The sequence below is a fragment of the Wyeomyia smithii genome, chromosome 2 (genome assembly GCF_029784165.1).
Source record: "Wyeomyia smithii strain HCP4-BCI-WySm-NY-G18 chromosome 2, ASM2978416v1, whole genome shotgun sequence".
Lineage (NCBI taxonomy): Eukaryota > Metazoa > Arthropoda > Insecta > Diptera > Culicidae > Wyeomyia > Wyeomyia smithii.
Genome location: NC_073695.1, coordinates 267030610 through 267049670, shown reverse-complemented (window position 1 = coordinate 267049670; position 19061 = coordinate 267030610). Strand labels below are relative to the sequence as shown.

Genomic DNA, 19061 nt, shown 5'->3' with positions numbered 1-19061 from the left:
TTACACCCTAATCCATGTGTACGCATCGACTAATGAAAAAGCCAATGACGAGAAGAAGCATTTCTATGATCTGCTTGAGGAGTCGTACAGTAAGTAGTGGCCAGGACATGACACCAAAATGCAAATACGCAGGTCGGGCAGGAAGGCAGGAAGCCAAAGGGTACATGGCTATCTTCAACACTTATTTTGCACGTCGGAATATTTGAAACCGGGGTACACCCAAATGGGGTGGACTTCAGACGTTACTATCTCGTGATATGCAAGATCCGCGCCAGATTGTCTAACGTATTGAAAGGACAACGAGGAAGATACGCAGAAAGTTGATGAGCGTATCGACGAGAAAGTTGGAGGGAACCCATGAAGAAGAATCGCACCAGAGATCACATGACTGTGACAGTCAGAACGGAGGCTAGAACCGTTGAAAAAAACTTCTTCGCCAGAAGAAACGTCAGCATTGGGAGTGTGTTCTTAAGGAGGCGGAGGGCTGCCTTTCCAGGCACGATGCAGAGAGCTTTTACAAAAAGATTAACGGCATCAGCAACCGGAACGTGTCCACCCCTTTCGTGAGCAACGACAAGGATGGGAACCTGATTTACGAAAATTCAGAGGTGACCAGGCGTTTGAAACAACATTTTAGTGTGCTGTTGATTGGCGAGGAAGACAGAGGCGACGAATGAAACAGGATTGATATGACGAAAGAAATTATGGACAAGCTGTAAAACCCATAGACTAGGTAAATAAAGCCCTGCAGTGGCAGCATTCCCGCAGACTCGCTATATGTTCATAGACTTCAGGGCAGCGTACGACATAGTTACGAGAAATGAGCTATGGTAGATAATGCTCGAACATGGTTTCCCTACAAAACTAATTAGCCTGATTCGATTCGATTGAGTTATCGGACGCTTTCGTGACGTTAGATGGTTTCAAGCAGGGTGACAGACTGTCAAACTTATTGTTCATCATCGCATTGGAAGGTGCTATGCGGAGAGCTAGCGTACGGAGAAGTGGCACCATCATGACGAAGTCTCAGATGCTCCTAGGTTTTGCGGCCGATATCGACATCATTAGTATTAACTGTAGAAGGAAGGGCCTGTGGTCCTCTCAAAAGGAAAGATGCGAGATTTGGGTTTCTCTGGTAGGGTGCGTGGTAGCCTGTCGGGTGTTGGTGCTGCGGTGGTGATAGATGGGGAATCATTCGAAGCAGTCAACGAATTTATTTGCCTGGGCACACTGGTGTTGTGTGACAATGAGGTTAGCCGTGAGATAAAGAGGCGAATAGCGGCCGCAAATGGTTGGTAAACGGCTGGGCAGTGCCTACCAGCAGTACTCCCGTACTAGTTGGCATAGAATAGACCCCATTGTGGTTTAAAGCAGAATGCCCAGCAACTCCTGTCCCTACCTCCACGTGATACCGAATGGAATACGATCAACCAAAGGAAGATCAATGAACCGGTGAAACTTGGTCGTATGCTGACAGGGAAGGGGGAGCTGTCATCCTAGAAAGGCTTGCCTGACCTTCTGTTCTCTATATCAGGGGCGGCTCAAACAACGTCTGATCTGGAGCAGACGGCTGAAATATCAAATGCGGTGTTACGCAAGCTATTCCCAAGATGGCATCCGCAGCCCTAATAAGGCAGCATGCCGGAAAATTAAAATACTATGAACAATCAAGAAAAGAATACGGCAACGACCTAGGCGACGAAATAAGGACGACGATTGGAAGCTCGGTACAAGAAACTGTACATCGCTTAACGCCCTGGGTGGCGACCGGGTTCTGCTGAATCAGCTAGAACCCCGCCACATCGACAACGTTGCGCTCCAGGAGCTCTGCCGAAAAGGAGGGAAAGTCCGGAAGATTTGTGGCGGCAGGGCACGGCACTACCTGAGTGGCGGCCCAACTAATGAGCTGGGTATCGGCTTTATAGTAAGGGCAGGATGCACAGTCGTGTGATCAAGTGGCAAGCGATCAGCGACAGGTTGTGTTTGTTGAGAATAAAAGGCCGTTTCTACAACTACACTACCCTCAATGTCCTCACCGTCCTCACGACGGAAGACCCAAAGTAGGGAAAGAAGTGTCGCCCGCGTAGAAATATCAAGATCATCATTGGGGACATGAACGCTCAGATCGGTAGGGAAGACATATACAAACCGGTGATTGGCCCGCATACCGTGACGAACGACAACGGCCAGTGACGCGTCAACTTTGCAGCTTCCCAAGGACTGTCAGTCCAAAGTACCTTCTTTCCCCGAAAAGACATCCACAAAATCACCATGTTCTTATCAACGATCGGTTTTTCTCAGCCATTCAAACGTATGCACCAATCGCGGTGCGGATATTGGCTTGGCACATCGCCGAAACCAGCGGCGGCTCAACAACATACAGCTCCGGGACCCCCAGACTGCAGAGGAATACGCGCAACAGCTCGAAGCGGTACTACCCACGGCTGAGGGGCTTGGCACATCGTCTCTCGAGGACGGCTGGTGCAGCATTTGCACTAGGAGTGGAAGCACCGAGTGGCATAAGCGGCTGGTATGACGAGGAGTGCGGAGGAGAGGATCGTAAACATGAGGAGCTTGAGCAGCTGTACCATTCCAGTGATACGCGAAAGCTCTATGAAAAGACAAACCAGTTTCGCAGAGGCTATGTGCCGCAAGCCGACATGTGCAACGACACGGATTAGAACCTTCTCACAGATGCCGGATACTTCGATGGACACCTGAAAGGTGATACAGTAAACAGAAGCAAAGCAGGAACTGACCTAGGAGCACCAGCAGCAGATGACCGAGTACCAGCCCCCGATGTTCATAAAGTTCTTTGTGAGATCGGGAAGCTGAAGAATAACAAAGCCGCAGGCAAACACGTACGGCCGAGCGAGCCCTTTGAACATGTGAGAGAGGCACTGACTAGAGTGCTGCAATGAGTCATTTCCAGGATTTGGGAGGAGCTAAAACTGCCAGACGAGTGAATGGAGGGAGTCTACAAAGAAGGCAACAAGGTAGAGTGCCGCAACTACCACGGTCTCTCGTTTATCAATGCCGCCTACAAAAAAATCTCGCAGATCCTGTTCTGTCGTCTATTACATTTAAATAGAAGGTTCGTGGGCCAGTAAAAAGCGGGCCACGTGGGATTCATCACCACGAACGAGACCTTCTCAGTCCGACAGATCTTACTGTAATGTTACCCACACATCAAACCTTCATCAACTTCACGGCAGCCTATGATACAGTCGATCAAGAATAGCTATGGCAGATCAGCCACGACAACGGATTTCCGGATAAACTGACTCGATAGATCAAAGCCACCATGGCGCAAGTGATGTGCTAAGTGCGTGATTCGGGGATACTCTCGAGCCCCATTGAATCGCGCAGAGGGTTGAGACAAAGTGATGAACTTTCCTGTTTGCTGTTTAACATCGCCCTTGATGGCGCTGGTAATCCGGAGGGCGGGCATCGTCATGAGGGGCACGATTTTCACAAGGTCTATTCAGCTGCCAGGCTTCGCGGGTGACTTTGACATCATAACACGTAACTTTGCGACGGCGTTGGGAACTTACGCCCGACTGGAAGTCGAAGTCGGACGAATCGAACATCCAATTAGATACAGCCACCCAACTCGAGTCATTGTAGACGGTGAAGAGTTTGAGCTGGTATATTTGGGGTCACTGGTGACCGCCGACAATAAAACCAGCAAAAAGATCCAGAGACGCATCCAGGCGGGAAATCGCGCCCACCTTTCACTTCGGAAGACCTGCGATCGAACCATGAACCTTGAGCTACACGCGCTACTGTGAGAGAACCACATTGCACACCTGGTGAAAGTCAATATATTGCTGTGGGTCGGTCACGTCGTTAGGATGCCGGACGACAACCCTGTGAAATCACTTCTATTCAGCCGACACCAGAAATAGTGGGGCGCAGCGTGCAAGGAGATTTACGTGTGATGAGACCACTGGGGAACTGGCAAAACATAGCCCAAACCCGAGCAACATGGCGACAACTTCTTGATACAGCACGAGCCACCGCGCCTCTCGTCTGATTGGTAAGTAAGTAAGGTACGAAGCCAACGGAGTCACTTTCGTACCCAAGGACATGAACCGAAAGCATTCCAAAGCGGTCAAAACTGCAGAACATATAAAGAAAAACAAGGTTCCCGTACAAAAAAGCTGCTGCCAGAAGTACAAAATCTAATGAGTGGAGTTAAGCATAAGGGGCGAGCGTACGGTTATGGCATTGGAGTCGAATTTAATAAATATGCCAAATGCTTACTAATGGTTTATATTTTTTAGTCTGAAAGTTTGAAAAAGATCTGTCAACCACATCAATCACATGTCAATTTGATCAATTTGATGTGAAACACTCTTTACAATCGAATGAGGTCAATCAATTTGATGGTCTTAAGCAGTACATTTCAGTAATAGTTTTCTCAACGAATTGGTAACCCTCGAGAAAAGCGCTGTTCAATTGGATTAAAGTCATTCGAAAATGAGGTTAGAGATAACTGAAATACAGTGTTGGTGAAAAGAACAGATGAATGTTTGTGTGTAAAGCTACGACCGCAAGGTTGATGAAGAATTCGGAAGGCTGATTGTAACATTTCCTAGAAAATGATAAAATGATTAAATGAAAATGATTTGAAGCAAGCTTCTTGTTCTCAATAATTTTTTGGATTATAGACGCTAAAGTTCCGATAGATTACGATAGGCAACTTCGTATCAATATATTTATGTCAATAACTTTCATCCAAAATTGATAGAATAGCTCTCTAGAATAATGCGGTAAGTCTCAAATAATTCGAAACTATATATGAGGACGATTTTTGGCTTTGGATTTTGGATCATAGAATCTGGCCTCTTCAGGTTATTTTATTGAATTTCAAAATGGCGTCTGGAATCGAACTGCGGACTCTGGGCGTTATACTGATTCCGGAAACATTCAAGTTAGGTGGTGTTTGGTTTTTTATATTTGTTTTGATATGGGGTCAGTTTAATTTTTTCAAATAAGTATTATAAACTTCAAGAGTTTCATTCGGGAAGTTGATATTCCAATTTTTATTGAACTTGAGTAAGTTTTCAAGTTGTTATTGTCATTTGAAATTTAGGTCAAAATTGTTTTTAAGCAGACATAGCTTTAAAAAGATTGCATCGAATTTAATAAAATTTTCACAGCAGATGCATCCTAAGGTGTAGTTTACGAAAGTATTTTTTTAAGGATTTTTGGTTGTTTTTTTCGAAAGCCGGAAGACACCATCTTGAACTTCAAAATAGCGTCTAGAGCCAATTTTTGCGGTCTCTTCATATCAACCCGGTTCCAAAAATACCCTCGGAAAATGGTATTTGGCCTTGTGTTCAGCTCTGATTGGTAGAAATATGCGTTCAAAACAAGACTCTCTGTTTCAACAGTACGATAGTTAGCACCATCAATTCACATTTTTTCACATTTTGGTGAACGCTTAGCTTATTTTCCAATCGATGGCTACAAAAAACGAAGGAAATCCGTTTTTTTTTTTTCTTCACATAACATTTATTTGACACGGCACAAATACAATTTAATGTTTAACGGCGCCAATTATATCTGATGACTTAAAAACTAAAGCAAATTTTTTATCCTCGCTGCCGACTACGAGCTGAAATTAAGTCTAACTTAAAACTAGCATGGGATTTCCAATCAGTGTTTTGTTGTTCAATGGTCGTCTGATAATCGTCGAATGGCATGTATGGATTCGTTCTGCTGAGCCACGATGTCGTGAGTTGGGACAGAGGCTCGTAGTCCTTGGGTCCTGGTTCTATTGTGCGGGGTCTGGTTGCTGGTTTTGTGCTTAAGGTTCAAACGTGTTCTTGTCGTTTTGTTGGGTGTAGACGGAGGGGAACGGGACTAGACTGGGGCGTGGATGGATTTCAGGAAAACGTATATAAGGGACATGTAGGATAGGTCACGGCTCGCCAAGACATCACGAACAGGAACAGCCGGCTGTCTACCCTCGGCCTGCAGGGAAGCTATTAATTTAGACCTGGCGTCACGGTGTACAGGGCATGACCAAACCACATGCTCTATGTCGTGATAACCTTCACCACAGGCACAGATACCACTTTCCCCGAGCCCAACACGACGGAGGAGCGCGTCAAATCTATAGTGATTGGACATAAGCCGGGACATCACGCAAATGAAATCCCGACCTACATCCAACCCCTTGAACCACGGGTTCGTCGATACTTTGGGGATTATGGAATGTAACCACCTTCCCAATTCCCCTCTGGTCCAAGCATTTTGCCAACTGATGATCGTATTCTGACGTACAAGTGCGAAAAATTCATTAAAGGCAATTGGTCTTTCATAAATATCACCGTTTGTTGCGCCCACCTTAGCCAAAGAGTCCGCTTTCTCATTACCCGGTATCGAGCAGTGAGAAGGGACCCACGCTAAGGTAATCTGAGTAGATTTTTCGGATAAAGCACTCAGATGTTCCCGTATTTTCCCCAGGAAATACGGAGAGTGCTTAACATCTTTCATCGATCGGAGAGCCTCAATGGAACTGAGACTGTCCGTAAAGATGAAATAATGGTCCGTGGGCATTTTTTCGATAATCCCTAGGGTGTACTGAATTGCAGCTAATTCTGCGACGTAAACAGAAGCAGGATTATCGAGCTTATGGGAGACGGTTAAATTGTTATTGAAGATACCGAAGCCAGTGGACCCATCAAGAAGTGATCCGTCAGTGTAGTACATATTGTCGCAGTTGATGTTTCGATATTTATTGGAAAAAATTTTAGGGATCTGCTGCACGCGTAAATGATCCGGGATTCCACGAGTTTCTTCTATCATGGATGTATCGAAAAACACAGTAGAACCAGAAGTATTTGATAAGTCGACACGATTTGGAATATTCGAAGAAGGGTTAATATTTTGGGACATGTGATTGAAATACAATGTCATAAAACGGGTTTGAGAATTAAGTTCGATTAACCTTTCAAAATTTTCAATCACGGGACGGTTCAAGACCTCACATTTGATTAGAATACGAGAAGACAGGCTCCAGAAGCGGTTTTTCAATGGTAGTACTCCAGCTAAAACCTCCAAACTCATCGTATGGGTCGACTGCATGCAACCTAAGGCGATACGCAAACAACGATATTGTATTCGCTCCAGTTTGATCAAATGTGTGTTTGCTGCGGAGCGGAAGCAGAAACACCCGTATTCAATAACAGACAATATCGTTGTTTGGTAAAGCCTTATAAGGTCTCCTGGATGGGCTCCCCACCATTGTCCGGTTATTGTACGAAGAAAATTCACTCTTTGTTGACATTTTTTCATCAGATACCTCACGTGACAACCCCAGGTGCCTTTAGAGTCGAACCAGACACCAAGATATTTGTGTACCAAAACCTTTGAAATCGTTTTACCCATTAATTGTGTTTGAAGCTGAGCAGGTTCATGCTTCCTAGAAAAAACTACTATCTCAGTCTTCTCCGGAGAGAATTCGATACCTAGCTGTAAAGCCCAAGCAGACAAATTGTCCAAGGTATCTTGCAATGGTCCTTGCAAATCGGCAGCTTTGGCTCCTGTAGCAGAGATTACACTGTCGTCTGCAAGTTGTCTTATCGTGCATGAATTTGCCAGACATTCGTCGATGTCATTTACATAAAAGTTGTAAAGAAGGGGGCTTAAACATGAGCCCTGGGGAAGACCCATGTAGCTAATGCGAAAAGTTGCCAAATCGCCATGCGTAAAATGCATGTGCTTTTCGGACAACAAATTGTGCAAAAAATTGTTCAAAATTGGAGAAAATCCTTGTCGGTGAAGTTTACCCGAAAGAATGTCAATAGAAACGGAATCAAAAGCCCCCTTAATGTCCAAGAACGCAGACGCCATTTGTTCTTTACGAGCATACGCCAGCTGAATATCTGTTGAAAGCAACGCAAGACAATCATTCGTCCCTTTGGCACGGCGGAAGCCAAATTGAGTTTCTGATAGTAGACCATTTGATTCGACCCAGTGGTCTAAACGACGGAGTATCATTTTTTCCATCAATTTCCGGATACAGGATAGCATTGCAATCGGCCTATAAGAGTTGTGATTAGAAGCTGGTTTCCCTGGTTTTTGGATGGCGATCACCTTCACTTGCCTCCAATCCTGCGGTACAATGTTTTGCTCCAGGAACTTATTGAACAAGTTCAACAAGCGCCTCTTGGCATTGCCGGGTAGATTCTTCAACAAGTTGAATTTGATTCTATCTAATCCAGGCGCGTTATTGTTACAGGACAGGAGGGCAACTGAAAATTCTGCCATCGTGAAAGGTGATTCTATCGCGTCGTAGCCCGGAGACGTATCGCGAACAAAGTTTTGCGCAGGAACAGAGTCCGGACATACTTTCCTGGCAAAATCAAATATCCACCGACTTGAAGACTCCTCGCTTTCGTTGACCGTTACGCGATTCCGCATTCTTCGGGCTGTGTTCCAAAGAGTGCTCATCGATGTCTCCCTCGACGTCTCGTTCACGAACCGACGCCAATATCCACGTTTCTTTGCTTTAGCCAAGCTTTTAAGCTTGGTATCAAGCTCCGAATACCGTAAATAGTCGCCAGGTATACCTCCCGTCTGGTAGGCCTTAAACGCGTCGGATCTTTGCGTGTAGACATCGGAGCACTCTTGGTCCCACCACGGAGTGGGAGGCCGTTCTTTGATCGTTACGCCGGGATATTTCTTCGTTTGGGCTTGCAACGCGGCGTCGAGAATCAAGCCCGCGAGGAGGTTGTATTCTTCAAGTGGTGAATGATGTTGAATCGACTCGACCGCTTTTGAAATCATTTCCTCGTATAACTTCCAATCGACATTTCGTGTGAGGTCATACGGAATGTCAATTGGTCGCATGCGAGTTGACCCGTTAGTAATTGAAATAAGAATAGGCAGATGGTCGCTACCGTGAGGATCGAGGATTACCTTCCATGTGCAATCCAACCGTAGCGACGTCGAACATAAGGATAGATCCAAAGCGCTTGGGCGCGCTGGAGGTTTCGGGATACGTGTCATTTCACCGTTGTTTAAAATAGTCATGTCGAAGTCATCGCAAAGGTTATAGATTAAAGAGGAGCGGTTATCATTGTATGGGGAACCCCAAGCCACGCCATGAGAGTTGAAGTCTCCCAAAATCAAACGTGGCGAGGGAAGAAGTTCTATTAAATCAAAGAGCAGCCGTTGCCCAACCTGTGCTCTGGGGGGAATATATATTGAGACAATACAAAGCTCTTTACCTTGTATTGTCATTTGACATGCGACAACTTCGATGCCTGGAATCGAGGGGAGGTTAATACGATAGAAAGAATAGCACTTTTTAATCCCTAAAAGTACTCCTCCATATGGGGTGTCTCGATCAAGGCGAATAATATTAAAATCATGGAAGTTGAGATCAATATTTGAAGTAAGCCAAGTTTCACAAAGGGAAAATGCATCGCATTTGTTTTTATTTATCAAAACTTTAAACGAATCAATTTTTGGTAAAATACTTCTACAATTCCACTGTAAGACAGAGATAGAATCCTTCATATACGCAGTTGAATTAGGCATCGAAGGATACAATCGCTGCAAGGAGAGGCCATTGGGCAGTCAACTGCTTCAAAAATGATCTAACTGTTGGGAGGAATGCTGTAAGAAAAATTTTAATTGGATCGGGTACATTGGAAGTTTCAAAAATCCAGTCCACAATGTCAGAAAATTTCACTAATCCAGAGTTTGTTTCATCAACTGGGAGTGTAAAAGGAGCAACTGGGGTTTTAGATGTTCCTGGCAGTGCTGGGAACTCCTTCTGGAACTTTAAATTTGCCAGCCCAGGAGGAGTTTGCTTCGGTTTTTCCGCAGCACTGTTTGGTTTGTTTGTGACTTTCATTTCACTTTGAGAAATCTTAGGACCTTTTCTGGGAAGTTTAGGAGAGGAAATATTTTTCCTCTTTCTAGACTCCCCAGGATTGGCGTAAGATGCTCCCGCTGGTGAATCGTCAGAATCGGTTTCATCAGAGGACAACAGATCGAAGGGGTTCGAAGTAACGGGAGAAGTGGTAACGGTCTTCTTCAGCATGTCAGCGTAGGAACGCTTTGAACGCTCTTTGAGAGACCGTTTTATTTTATCCCTGCGCTGCATGTACACCGCACATGTCGAGAGCTCATGCAGATTTTCTCCGCAGTGAATACACTTTTCAGCGTTAACACTGCAAGAATCTTCCGCATGAGACTCCCCACACTTGCCACAACGTGCCTTATTGCAGCAGTAGGCGGCTGTATGGCCTAACTGCTTGCAATTCAGGCAGTTCATGACGCGGGGCACGTAGAGCCTCACAGGGAGACGAACCCGGTGGATCGAGACGTGGCTTGGTAGTGCAGACCCGGCGAACGTAACTCGAAACGAGTCTGACGGAGTGTATACTGTTTTGCCACCGATGATCGATGCTGACCGCAATTGCTTGCAGTCGAGCACCTTTACTTCGGGACACGTTTTGTTCTTAAAGCACCCTTTGGCACTTTGCAGTATACACTCGACGGACAGACTCGAATCGGTTATGACACCGTCGATCTCCACGTCTCGTGCGGGTATGTAAACGCGATACTCGCGTGTGAAGAGCTCAGAGCAAGCTATATCGTTGGCCTCTTTCAGGTTACCGACCACGACACGGAGCTTGTTAGGCCGGACCTTGGAAATTTCGGTCACGCCCTTGTACTCCTTCGTCAGGTCTTTAGAAATCTGCAAGAGGTTCAACTTTTTCGATTTCGGTCCTGCCTTTGGCCGAAAATAAACAGTATAGCTGCCCTGGGCTCCGTCTGGGTAAAGCCTGGGGCGAGGGGGGACTGAAGAATGAACAGGGGAGGGGGTAACAGAAGGGTCAGGGTCAGAGGGGTTCGGGGATGGTGGCGCGGGAGGCGAGGGATCTACATCCATCGCGCTAAGTCTAGCGCACTAGCGCTGACAAGAACACGTACCTTTTTATTTCTCCCTTCCAGTAAGGTTGGTTGTCCGATCGTTCGAAGTAGCAGCCGTTACAGCCAGCAGCACCAATACAGCAGCACCAAACAGCCACCAGCAGCGAGCCAGGTGTGAGATCACTCCACACAGCGATACAACTCGCTGACACTGATGGCTTCTTCTTTTTCCTCGTTTGTGTCTCGTCCACTGCTGTAGCACAATCCAGCCAGCAGCCAAATCGGCTTACGCACCAGCTGGCAGTCACGATGCGAAACAGTTGCACAAAGGCACGACCTTGAACCCGGATTTATTTCACTTGACCAGGCAAACAATGCCAACACTTGCTCACACGTCTTTTGTTTTATACTCTATCGGACCGATCACCAAACACGTCCAGTACTGATGCGTGTTCGGCATAGAATGGAAGGAAATCCGTTGAAAATTAACTTAGTTATAAGCACTATAAACTGGACAATTTTCGTGACGCTCTCGATACTTTCAAATTTCATTTTACGTTAAAACTTGACATTGACATTTCGAAACTTTCAGTAAAAATTTCAGGATGGAGTTAGGTTTTAAAGATTTTTCAAGAACAATCGTATTCCAATGATACAACAGGATTAAAGAAATATCAATTTTAAGATGCATTACCAGAAATATATGAATTTCAACTTCTGCATGATAAAAGTGAAAACAATATCACAATTTTATTCCCACAGCTTACAACACTGCCGTTGATGCCATCATAGACGACGGAGTCTAACCTCTGAAATCCGGCGGCTCTCGGCCGCCTCCCAAAACCACCAGTACCACCAGTCTGCCCTGGATACGGCGCAGCAAGTTGTGGACCAGTTCCGGGGTGTCAATGCGGCAGCGTATTTTAAAACAAACCTGTAAAGAGCAAACACAGACATCGGCCACCTCACTTTCTGTTCACCTCAGAGGGACAAACGGACACGCACGGCGGGTTCACTTTTTCCGTTTTTCCTCCGCTGCTGACTCAGTGTCTCGTCCATGGCCTACTACACTCCTTCTGGCTGATCCGACACTCGCCGAGTGCCTGCAGCCGGGAATAAGTACCAACACGGCATAATTGTGCACTTTTGCCCTCGCTTCTACTGTCGTCGTCGTCGTCGCCTGCTTCGATCGCTGGGATGAGTGCAGCAGACAGACCCCCAAACCCTGCGCCATGCCATCGACAAACGCTTTTCACCCCTCTTATTTACACAAAAACCTCAACTCGCAGGAAAAACAGTGCAGCAGCGTACCCATGGCGATGACAGTGGCAGTGGCAGTGAGAGTGCACCACAGAGCCATGGCTCGGATAAATATCCTGGACAGTATCCTTTCGCCGACGTCGTCGACGGACGGGTAGATTTCCGCAACATTGCTATTATATATGTACTTGGGTTCGCCGACCTTGCAATTTGAAACATAGTCACATACAGTAGTGCCGGCACGGATACCGAAGGGGACGCCTGCGCAGATGCACCCGTCTGGGAAAATTTCTAGCCCAGATTCAGAATATAGCTTCGAGGAAACGTGGCCGGCGAGGACGCGTGGTTTCAACGGAGAGAGAAGCAGGAATTGCCGTCTGGCATGGAAGGGGAGCTGCGAGGAAGAACCTGCTTGCGCTACTTTTTCGATGTGGCAGCATAATTTCGTTTTTGTTGTTGATGATATGGAGGGTCACTGAAGGATCAAGCGTGTCGAGTTTCATGTAATTAGTACAGGGTTTAGTCGTACTAACATGATTGGAATTACTATTTGAAGTCTTTCTAATCCGTCAACAAAGGGAACTAATTCAGGACTTATTTCATACTGATGTTTGGTTGTCTGGAAATACGGCCGAAAGCGTGGTTGAACTTTTGGAAATCATGCAATCACTGCTGCTTCCGTTCCTCCAGAGCGGAACACATTCCCCCGTACCGCTCTTGGCGAAGTTCAGGAACATTCTGTCGTACCTAGTACTTACCAATCGCGACCCCCCTTAGACTATCGTCTGAAAATATCCGCAGTGCCAAAAGGAGTCAAAGTACTCCAGATCCAGGAAAGGGTAGCCTATTGTATATAGAATAATTTGTTCCTCTCTTCCAGTGCGCCCGACATCCGCGTCTCGTTCCAGGACCAGCCAATAGACTTAAACCGGAGGGTAAAAAATTCAAAACCCAACGGCCGGTGACTTTTCCGGCCGGCGACAACGCCACTCGGTTCTAGCTACCGTTAGGGAAAAAACATCATACTATACATAGGAAGTGACCGACAGCGACCAGCGAGTGGTGTGAGCGCACTCCTCGCAAGTCTATTGCGATGTCGACCGACCGGCAGTAAAATATGTCAAGTCATTTACCTCATCCTTACCTCTGTCTGATGCAGCTATCGACGGTGGCGGCAGATATGCTGCACCAGTAGCATAAAAACATGCTACTCCCGAGAACGAAACAGGACTGACACAGAGCAGGGGAGATGAAGAGAGACCGAGAAAGAGAGAGACGTCATCGGGTCGTTCACCACCACACCTGCGCTGTTCTCCGGCCCATATCCTGGGACTGGAAAATGTAGTTCAACAAACATACACTTTCTCTACCGGCTCTGCCACCTCCTATATACGCACGTCGCTCGCCGCTTCGAGTCACCATGTAGACACTGAATTCAGGGAACAAACAGGAGCTCGCTTCCGACTTGGTTCCGTCCCAGACATTGGCGTTATGTGGCGGACAATTTGACGAGCTTCGCTACCCTTCTTTCGCCGGTTCTACACGCCAATAATAATGCCCCTGGCTGCCAGCATAGAATCTGGAAAGTGGTATCGACCGGCCGGAACTCTTCCCTTCGCGCAACCGGCGACCGGCAGCATAGTTGATGAACTCCTCCATCGGGACCGAATCCGGGTTTGGCAGACGGGAAACGTCCCTGCCATCAAGGATGACAGGAAAAAAAAAGATTTTTTTTTTCATTTTGCTTCGAATTATTCTACGCGTCACTTTTCCGACAATCCTTCGCTGCTGCCCAGCCGTATGGCGTGGCGTGGCAGCATGGCAATGCTGATTTGATTTGCAGTTGAACTCCCCGACTACTAGACTGTCTGGCACTGTGTATGGCTGCGGGGTTCGATTTTCATTTTTAGTGAAAATGAGAACCGAAATACGCTGGGAATGAGAAAATTGATTCAAATATCTTCAGCATGTCGAAAGTGGTGTCAAAAATTGAAAAACGGAAAATTAATGCGTTTTAGACTTCTAAACTGTGTAAATGACACTGGTCAACATAGGTGCACTCCAAAAGTTCAAACCAGAAAAAAATTAAAAGAGTGTAGTTATTCACCCACTTCAATGAATTTTGGCGTCCCTAGCAACTAACTTTTTTTTTCAGAGACTTAAATGAGTTTTCTCGCAAACGTTGAAGCAACGAACCCGACGAGCGATTACTATGCGAACTTTCACGTAAGTTGACTGGTTTTGGTAATGGCTAGGAGCACCAAAATTCATCGGAATGGTTGAATAGCTATAATCTTTCTTTTTTTTTCGGGTGTAATCATCATAGCTTTGTTTGACTAACGCCAACTAATTGATGTGTTGTTCGCTGGACACCACTTTTAAATCAGAACTAATCTATCAATAGTTCTAGAAACTAGATACCTAGTATTTAACAATATTCGTCTAATATCTGTCTAATGAAAAAACTTTTCAAAATAATTTTTTGAGGCGTTCTCAATAGGAAATCTTTAGTGATTAAATATTTTGCCTAATTGCAGTTTTTCATCATTGTGAAGTTGATGTTTCAAGTCCAAGGTTTTTCTTTTGATTCTTTCGGTAGTTTCGTCGATTTTGGCGTTTTAATTTCCATAAATTCCTCTATGAAGGGATGAAAAACTGCGTCTAATACCGTGTTAATAAACTCAAAAGTGTAAATTACCATCTATACTGTGAAACATTTCTACTTCAATTACCATAGAGAAAAACAGGTTCACAGAATAGCACGCAGTTCCTGGTAATACTTTCAAGTGAACTTGAAAAGGTTGTACGATTATGCAAATTCAAATTTTCCAGCTAAAAAAGCTTTGTTTTGTCGGTTTCTAACGCGCTAGGTAGGTTTTCCTTAGAAGCGCTTCAAGCGGAAAAATATTTTAAGGCTAAAGCTTTTTAATATTGGCATTGCCAAGCGCGTCGAAGAAAAAAAAGCTTACAGTTTAGAAGCTTGATCCAATGAAATATTTCACTAAACTGAGGAAACATTTCCACTCTGACGCTTGAATCCTATCATCAATTGCACAGTGGGCAAATAGAAACTCGAACACTGACCTTTAGAAGCTGAAAATTGTGATCAAACTTAGCACAATCAAAACTAGAACCATGGAAATGTTTTGTTTAGTACCAAGAAATAATGATGTGACTGGTTTGTCATTCATATCATACAAGGTAGGTGTTCGGGAAATTTTTAAAGAAATTATACCACCGGTTTTGAAGCAGCTTTCATGCAGCTCAAACTGCAAGTTTTAATATTCAAATTAGTTCAAATCACTTCATTAAGCGTATTTACTTACAATTTGATAGTTTTTTTCTTCACCTCTTGACACGATTGCAATGAGGATTTTTCAGTAATTAATTGTCAATGTTCCGACACGAGGTATTCTAGCACTATCTGTGAGTATCGTTTTCTATTATTTTAAGTATTATTTTAATCTTATTTCACGGTAAATATAGGCAAATTAAAAAATATTCTATCCGACACGTTTCTGCTTTTTGATCGCTATTGTTTTTGATGTAAACACCCAACGACGACGCTGCTATTGTAGACCGGCGTCGCATAGATCTAGCTTCTATCACTTCTCACTCCATATCACTTTGATCGTGAGTACAGTAGATGCTCGGTAGGTTAACACACCCCAGCCCGTAACTCCGGTACCCTTCCTTCAAGAGTTCCGGATTTACCATGAACCTCCAGCACTGCAAGATTGGCTACGCCACGGCGAAATATGCCACTCATTGTACGAACATCTGCCTGCCGAACTCTGCCATCCGATCCTACGATTACTTTTTCGACTATTCCTCTAACCCAACTTTTACGATTCTGTCCATCCACAACGAAAACCAAATCTCCCTCCTTCAACGACCTACGTTCAGCAAACCACTTGGTGCGCTTGTTGATTGTCGGTAAATACTCTTTATACCAACGCCGCCACATCTGGTCCGCCAAACATTGCAAAACTTCACCGTAGTCTGTTGACTTATCCACATGACCATCGACTGGCTTGAACATACCTCGAAGGAAATGTTCGGTTCGGTGTTATCGCTTCGAAGTCCGCTGAATCTTGGGGAACATTGGTTAGCGGTCGAGTGTTCAACATGTCTTCCGCTTCGGCCAAAGTAGTCAGCAATACTTCATCCGTCAGTCGGCTTCCCTCATCCAGTACTTTCATCGCTTCTTTAACCGAACGAACCATCCTCTCCCAAATACCTCCCATGTGTGGAGTACCAGGAGGATTAAAATGCCATTTGAGTTGGCTACTAACTACTAAATCGGCACATTCCAAATTAATCCTTTTCACCCACGAAATCAGCTCCTTACTGGATCCTTTAAAATTTGTCCCGTTGTCGGAGAAGATTTCGTCTGGAGCCACGCGTTTACAAATGAATCGTCGGATGGCCATCAAGCAAGCTTGCGTCGACATTGCAAGACCACCTCTAGATGCACTGCGCGGATAGCCAAGCATGTGAACAGTGCTATCCACCGCTTTTCTCTTTTGCGACCCACGATAACCTCCACTGGCCCTAGATAGTCGATACCAACAGCACTGAATGGCCGAAGCGGTTGACTAATTCTCTGAACCGGAAGGGGTCCCATCATCGGAATTTCTGCATAACAACGGTTCACCTTGCACCAGATGCAGTCAGATGCGGCTTTCCGGATTTCAGTTCGCAGATTTGGAACATAGAACTCCTGCCGAAGCTCATTGAAGACCGTTTCCCGGTTCGCATGGCCAAACTTTTCGTGGTAATGTTGTATTAATCGCTTAGTTACTGCATGCCCTTTCGGTAGAATAATGGGAAACTTCGTGTTGAAAGATATTGTCCTCGAATTTACCATTCGCCGTCCATCCTAAGCACACCGTTCTCGTCAACGATCGGAGTAAGTTTATACAATAAGCTACGTTTTCCGATCTGCATTGGTTTCCGGTTCTTTTTCGATAAGTCGTTTCCCAAAAGCGTTACTACCTCATCTGGAAACGCCTCTAGTTGTGCCTGCCTCCATAAAATTAATTCGGCCTTTAGGAACTCGTCTTGCTGTAATGGTTGTAGCGTTCCTTTATGGTTCGACTTTAACAACTTCTTCAGCTTTTCAGTTGCCTGCAGCGTACGTATTGGAAGTCTCTCCACTTTGCGACGGAGATTGTCAATGAACCTAATGACACACGCACCGATTCGCAATAGTTCACGCCAGCACCACGTCACTTCCACGTCGATTACGGACTCAGAAAGTTCCTTTATTTCGTGGTGTAACAGGCATGCTTTCATTTCGACTTCCGTATTAGATTGCGGCAGTTTCTCTGTTGGCCAGTTTTCTGCCGATTGATACAGGAAACTTGGACCATCAAACCACTCTGCATCGGAAATCAACGGTGGTCCTTTGCCCCATTTTTTCAGCGTATCTGCGATATTGAGCCGAGACGGAATCCAGCGCCAGTCAGTTAATGAGGTTGTCTCCAAAATCTCCCCAATTCTGAAGGCGACGAATTGTTGATATTTTCGCTGATCTGACCGCAGCCAACTCATAACGGTTTGAGAATCCGTCCAGAAAAAGCGACGATTGATGGGAATTGAATGAGTAGCTTCGACAGTTTGTAGCATTCTTGCCCCAAGGACGGCTCCTCTCAGTTCCAACCGGGGAATGGACTGCAGTTTAAGAGGAGCTACTTTAGATCTGGACATTACCAATGAGCATTTAACTTGATCGCCAACTGTTGCACGAAAATACGCTACGCAACCATAAGCGTTGATGCTGGCATCGGGGAATATGTGTAGCTCAAGATTGTCGATTTCCGAAGAGGGCGTTTTGCTGAAGTATGGTCGCGAAATACGAATCTGCTCCACAAGCGGCAACAGCTCTACCCACTTCTTCCATTTAACCAAACTCTCGTCGTCAATATCCTGGTCCCACTCGCAGCCAGTACGCCACAAATCCTGTATCAGCATCTTTCCATGCACAGTAAAACATGACAGAAGTCCCAGTGGATCAAAAAAAACCCATGACACAACTCAGGACGATGCGCTTGGTCGGGATCCTGAGGCCCTGCAAATAATCTTGCAATCTTTACGGTGCTCGGTCGAAAAGGATAAAACGTCTTGAGTTGTATTCGAAATAATACCAAGCACCCGCTCATTTCCCGTTTCTTTGTCCTGGTTAAAATGTATTGACTGGACGGCTCTCGTTTCCCCAAGACTGCTGAGAACTACTCCTGAGTTAGAAACCCAGTTTCGCATTTCAAATCCCCCTTTGGAATGGATGAGTTTTACCTGCTCTGCGCGCTGAACCGCTTCTTCGATGGTATCCACACTGTCGAAGTAGTCATCGACGTAATGTTTCTCAACGATTGCTGCAGCGGCTTCCGGATATTGCACTGCAAATTCCATCGCGTTTCTGTTCTTGACGAACTGGGCCGAACAAGGAGAACTCTTTGATCCGAAAATTGCTACGTCCATCACGTAAATACTAGGTTCGTCCTTGGTGCTTCGGCGAAACAAAAACCGTTGCACCCTTCTGTCCGCCAAACGAATCAGCATCTGATGGTACATTTCGCGGATATCACCTCCAATAGCGATTGGTCGTTCCCGGAACTGACAGAACACCGCCAGAATGGACACAAGAAGATCAGGACCCGTGAGGAGTAGAGAGTTTAGAGATATACCTCTTACGCTAGTTGCGGCATCACACACAGTACGAACTTTTCCGGGCTTTTTGGGATTGACAACGACGTTGAGTGGAAGATACCATGCTTTGCCTGGTTTGGTTTCAGCCAGTTCTTCAGCGGTCGCAAGGTGCGCGTAGCCCTTTTGCTGGTACTGCTCAATTCTGATTGCATACGTTCTCGAACAGAGCGGGATCCTTCAGAAGACGT

The 19061-nt window shown here is 45.5% G+C and overlaps 1 protein-coding gene across 1 annotated transcript; it reads right to left on the bottom strand.

Annotated features, from left to right (window-relative positions):
* Positions 1–18201: 18201 nt before the first annotated feature.
* On the bottom strand, positions 18202–18738 carry LOC129720584 (uncharacterized). The gene has a single exon (XM_055672072.1). It carries the CDS (start codon positions 18736–18738, stop codon positions 18202–18204), a length of 537 nt encoding a protein of 178 aa, XP_055528047.1.
* Between the last annotated feature and the right edge of the window lie 323 nt (positions 18739–19061).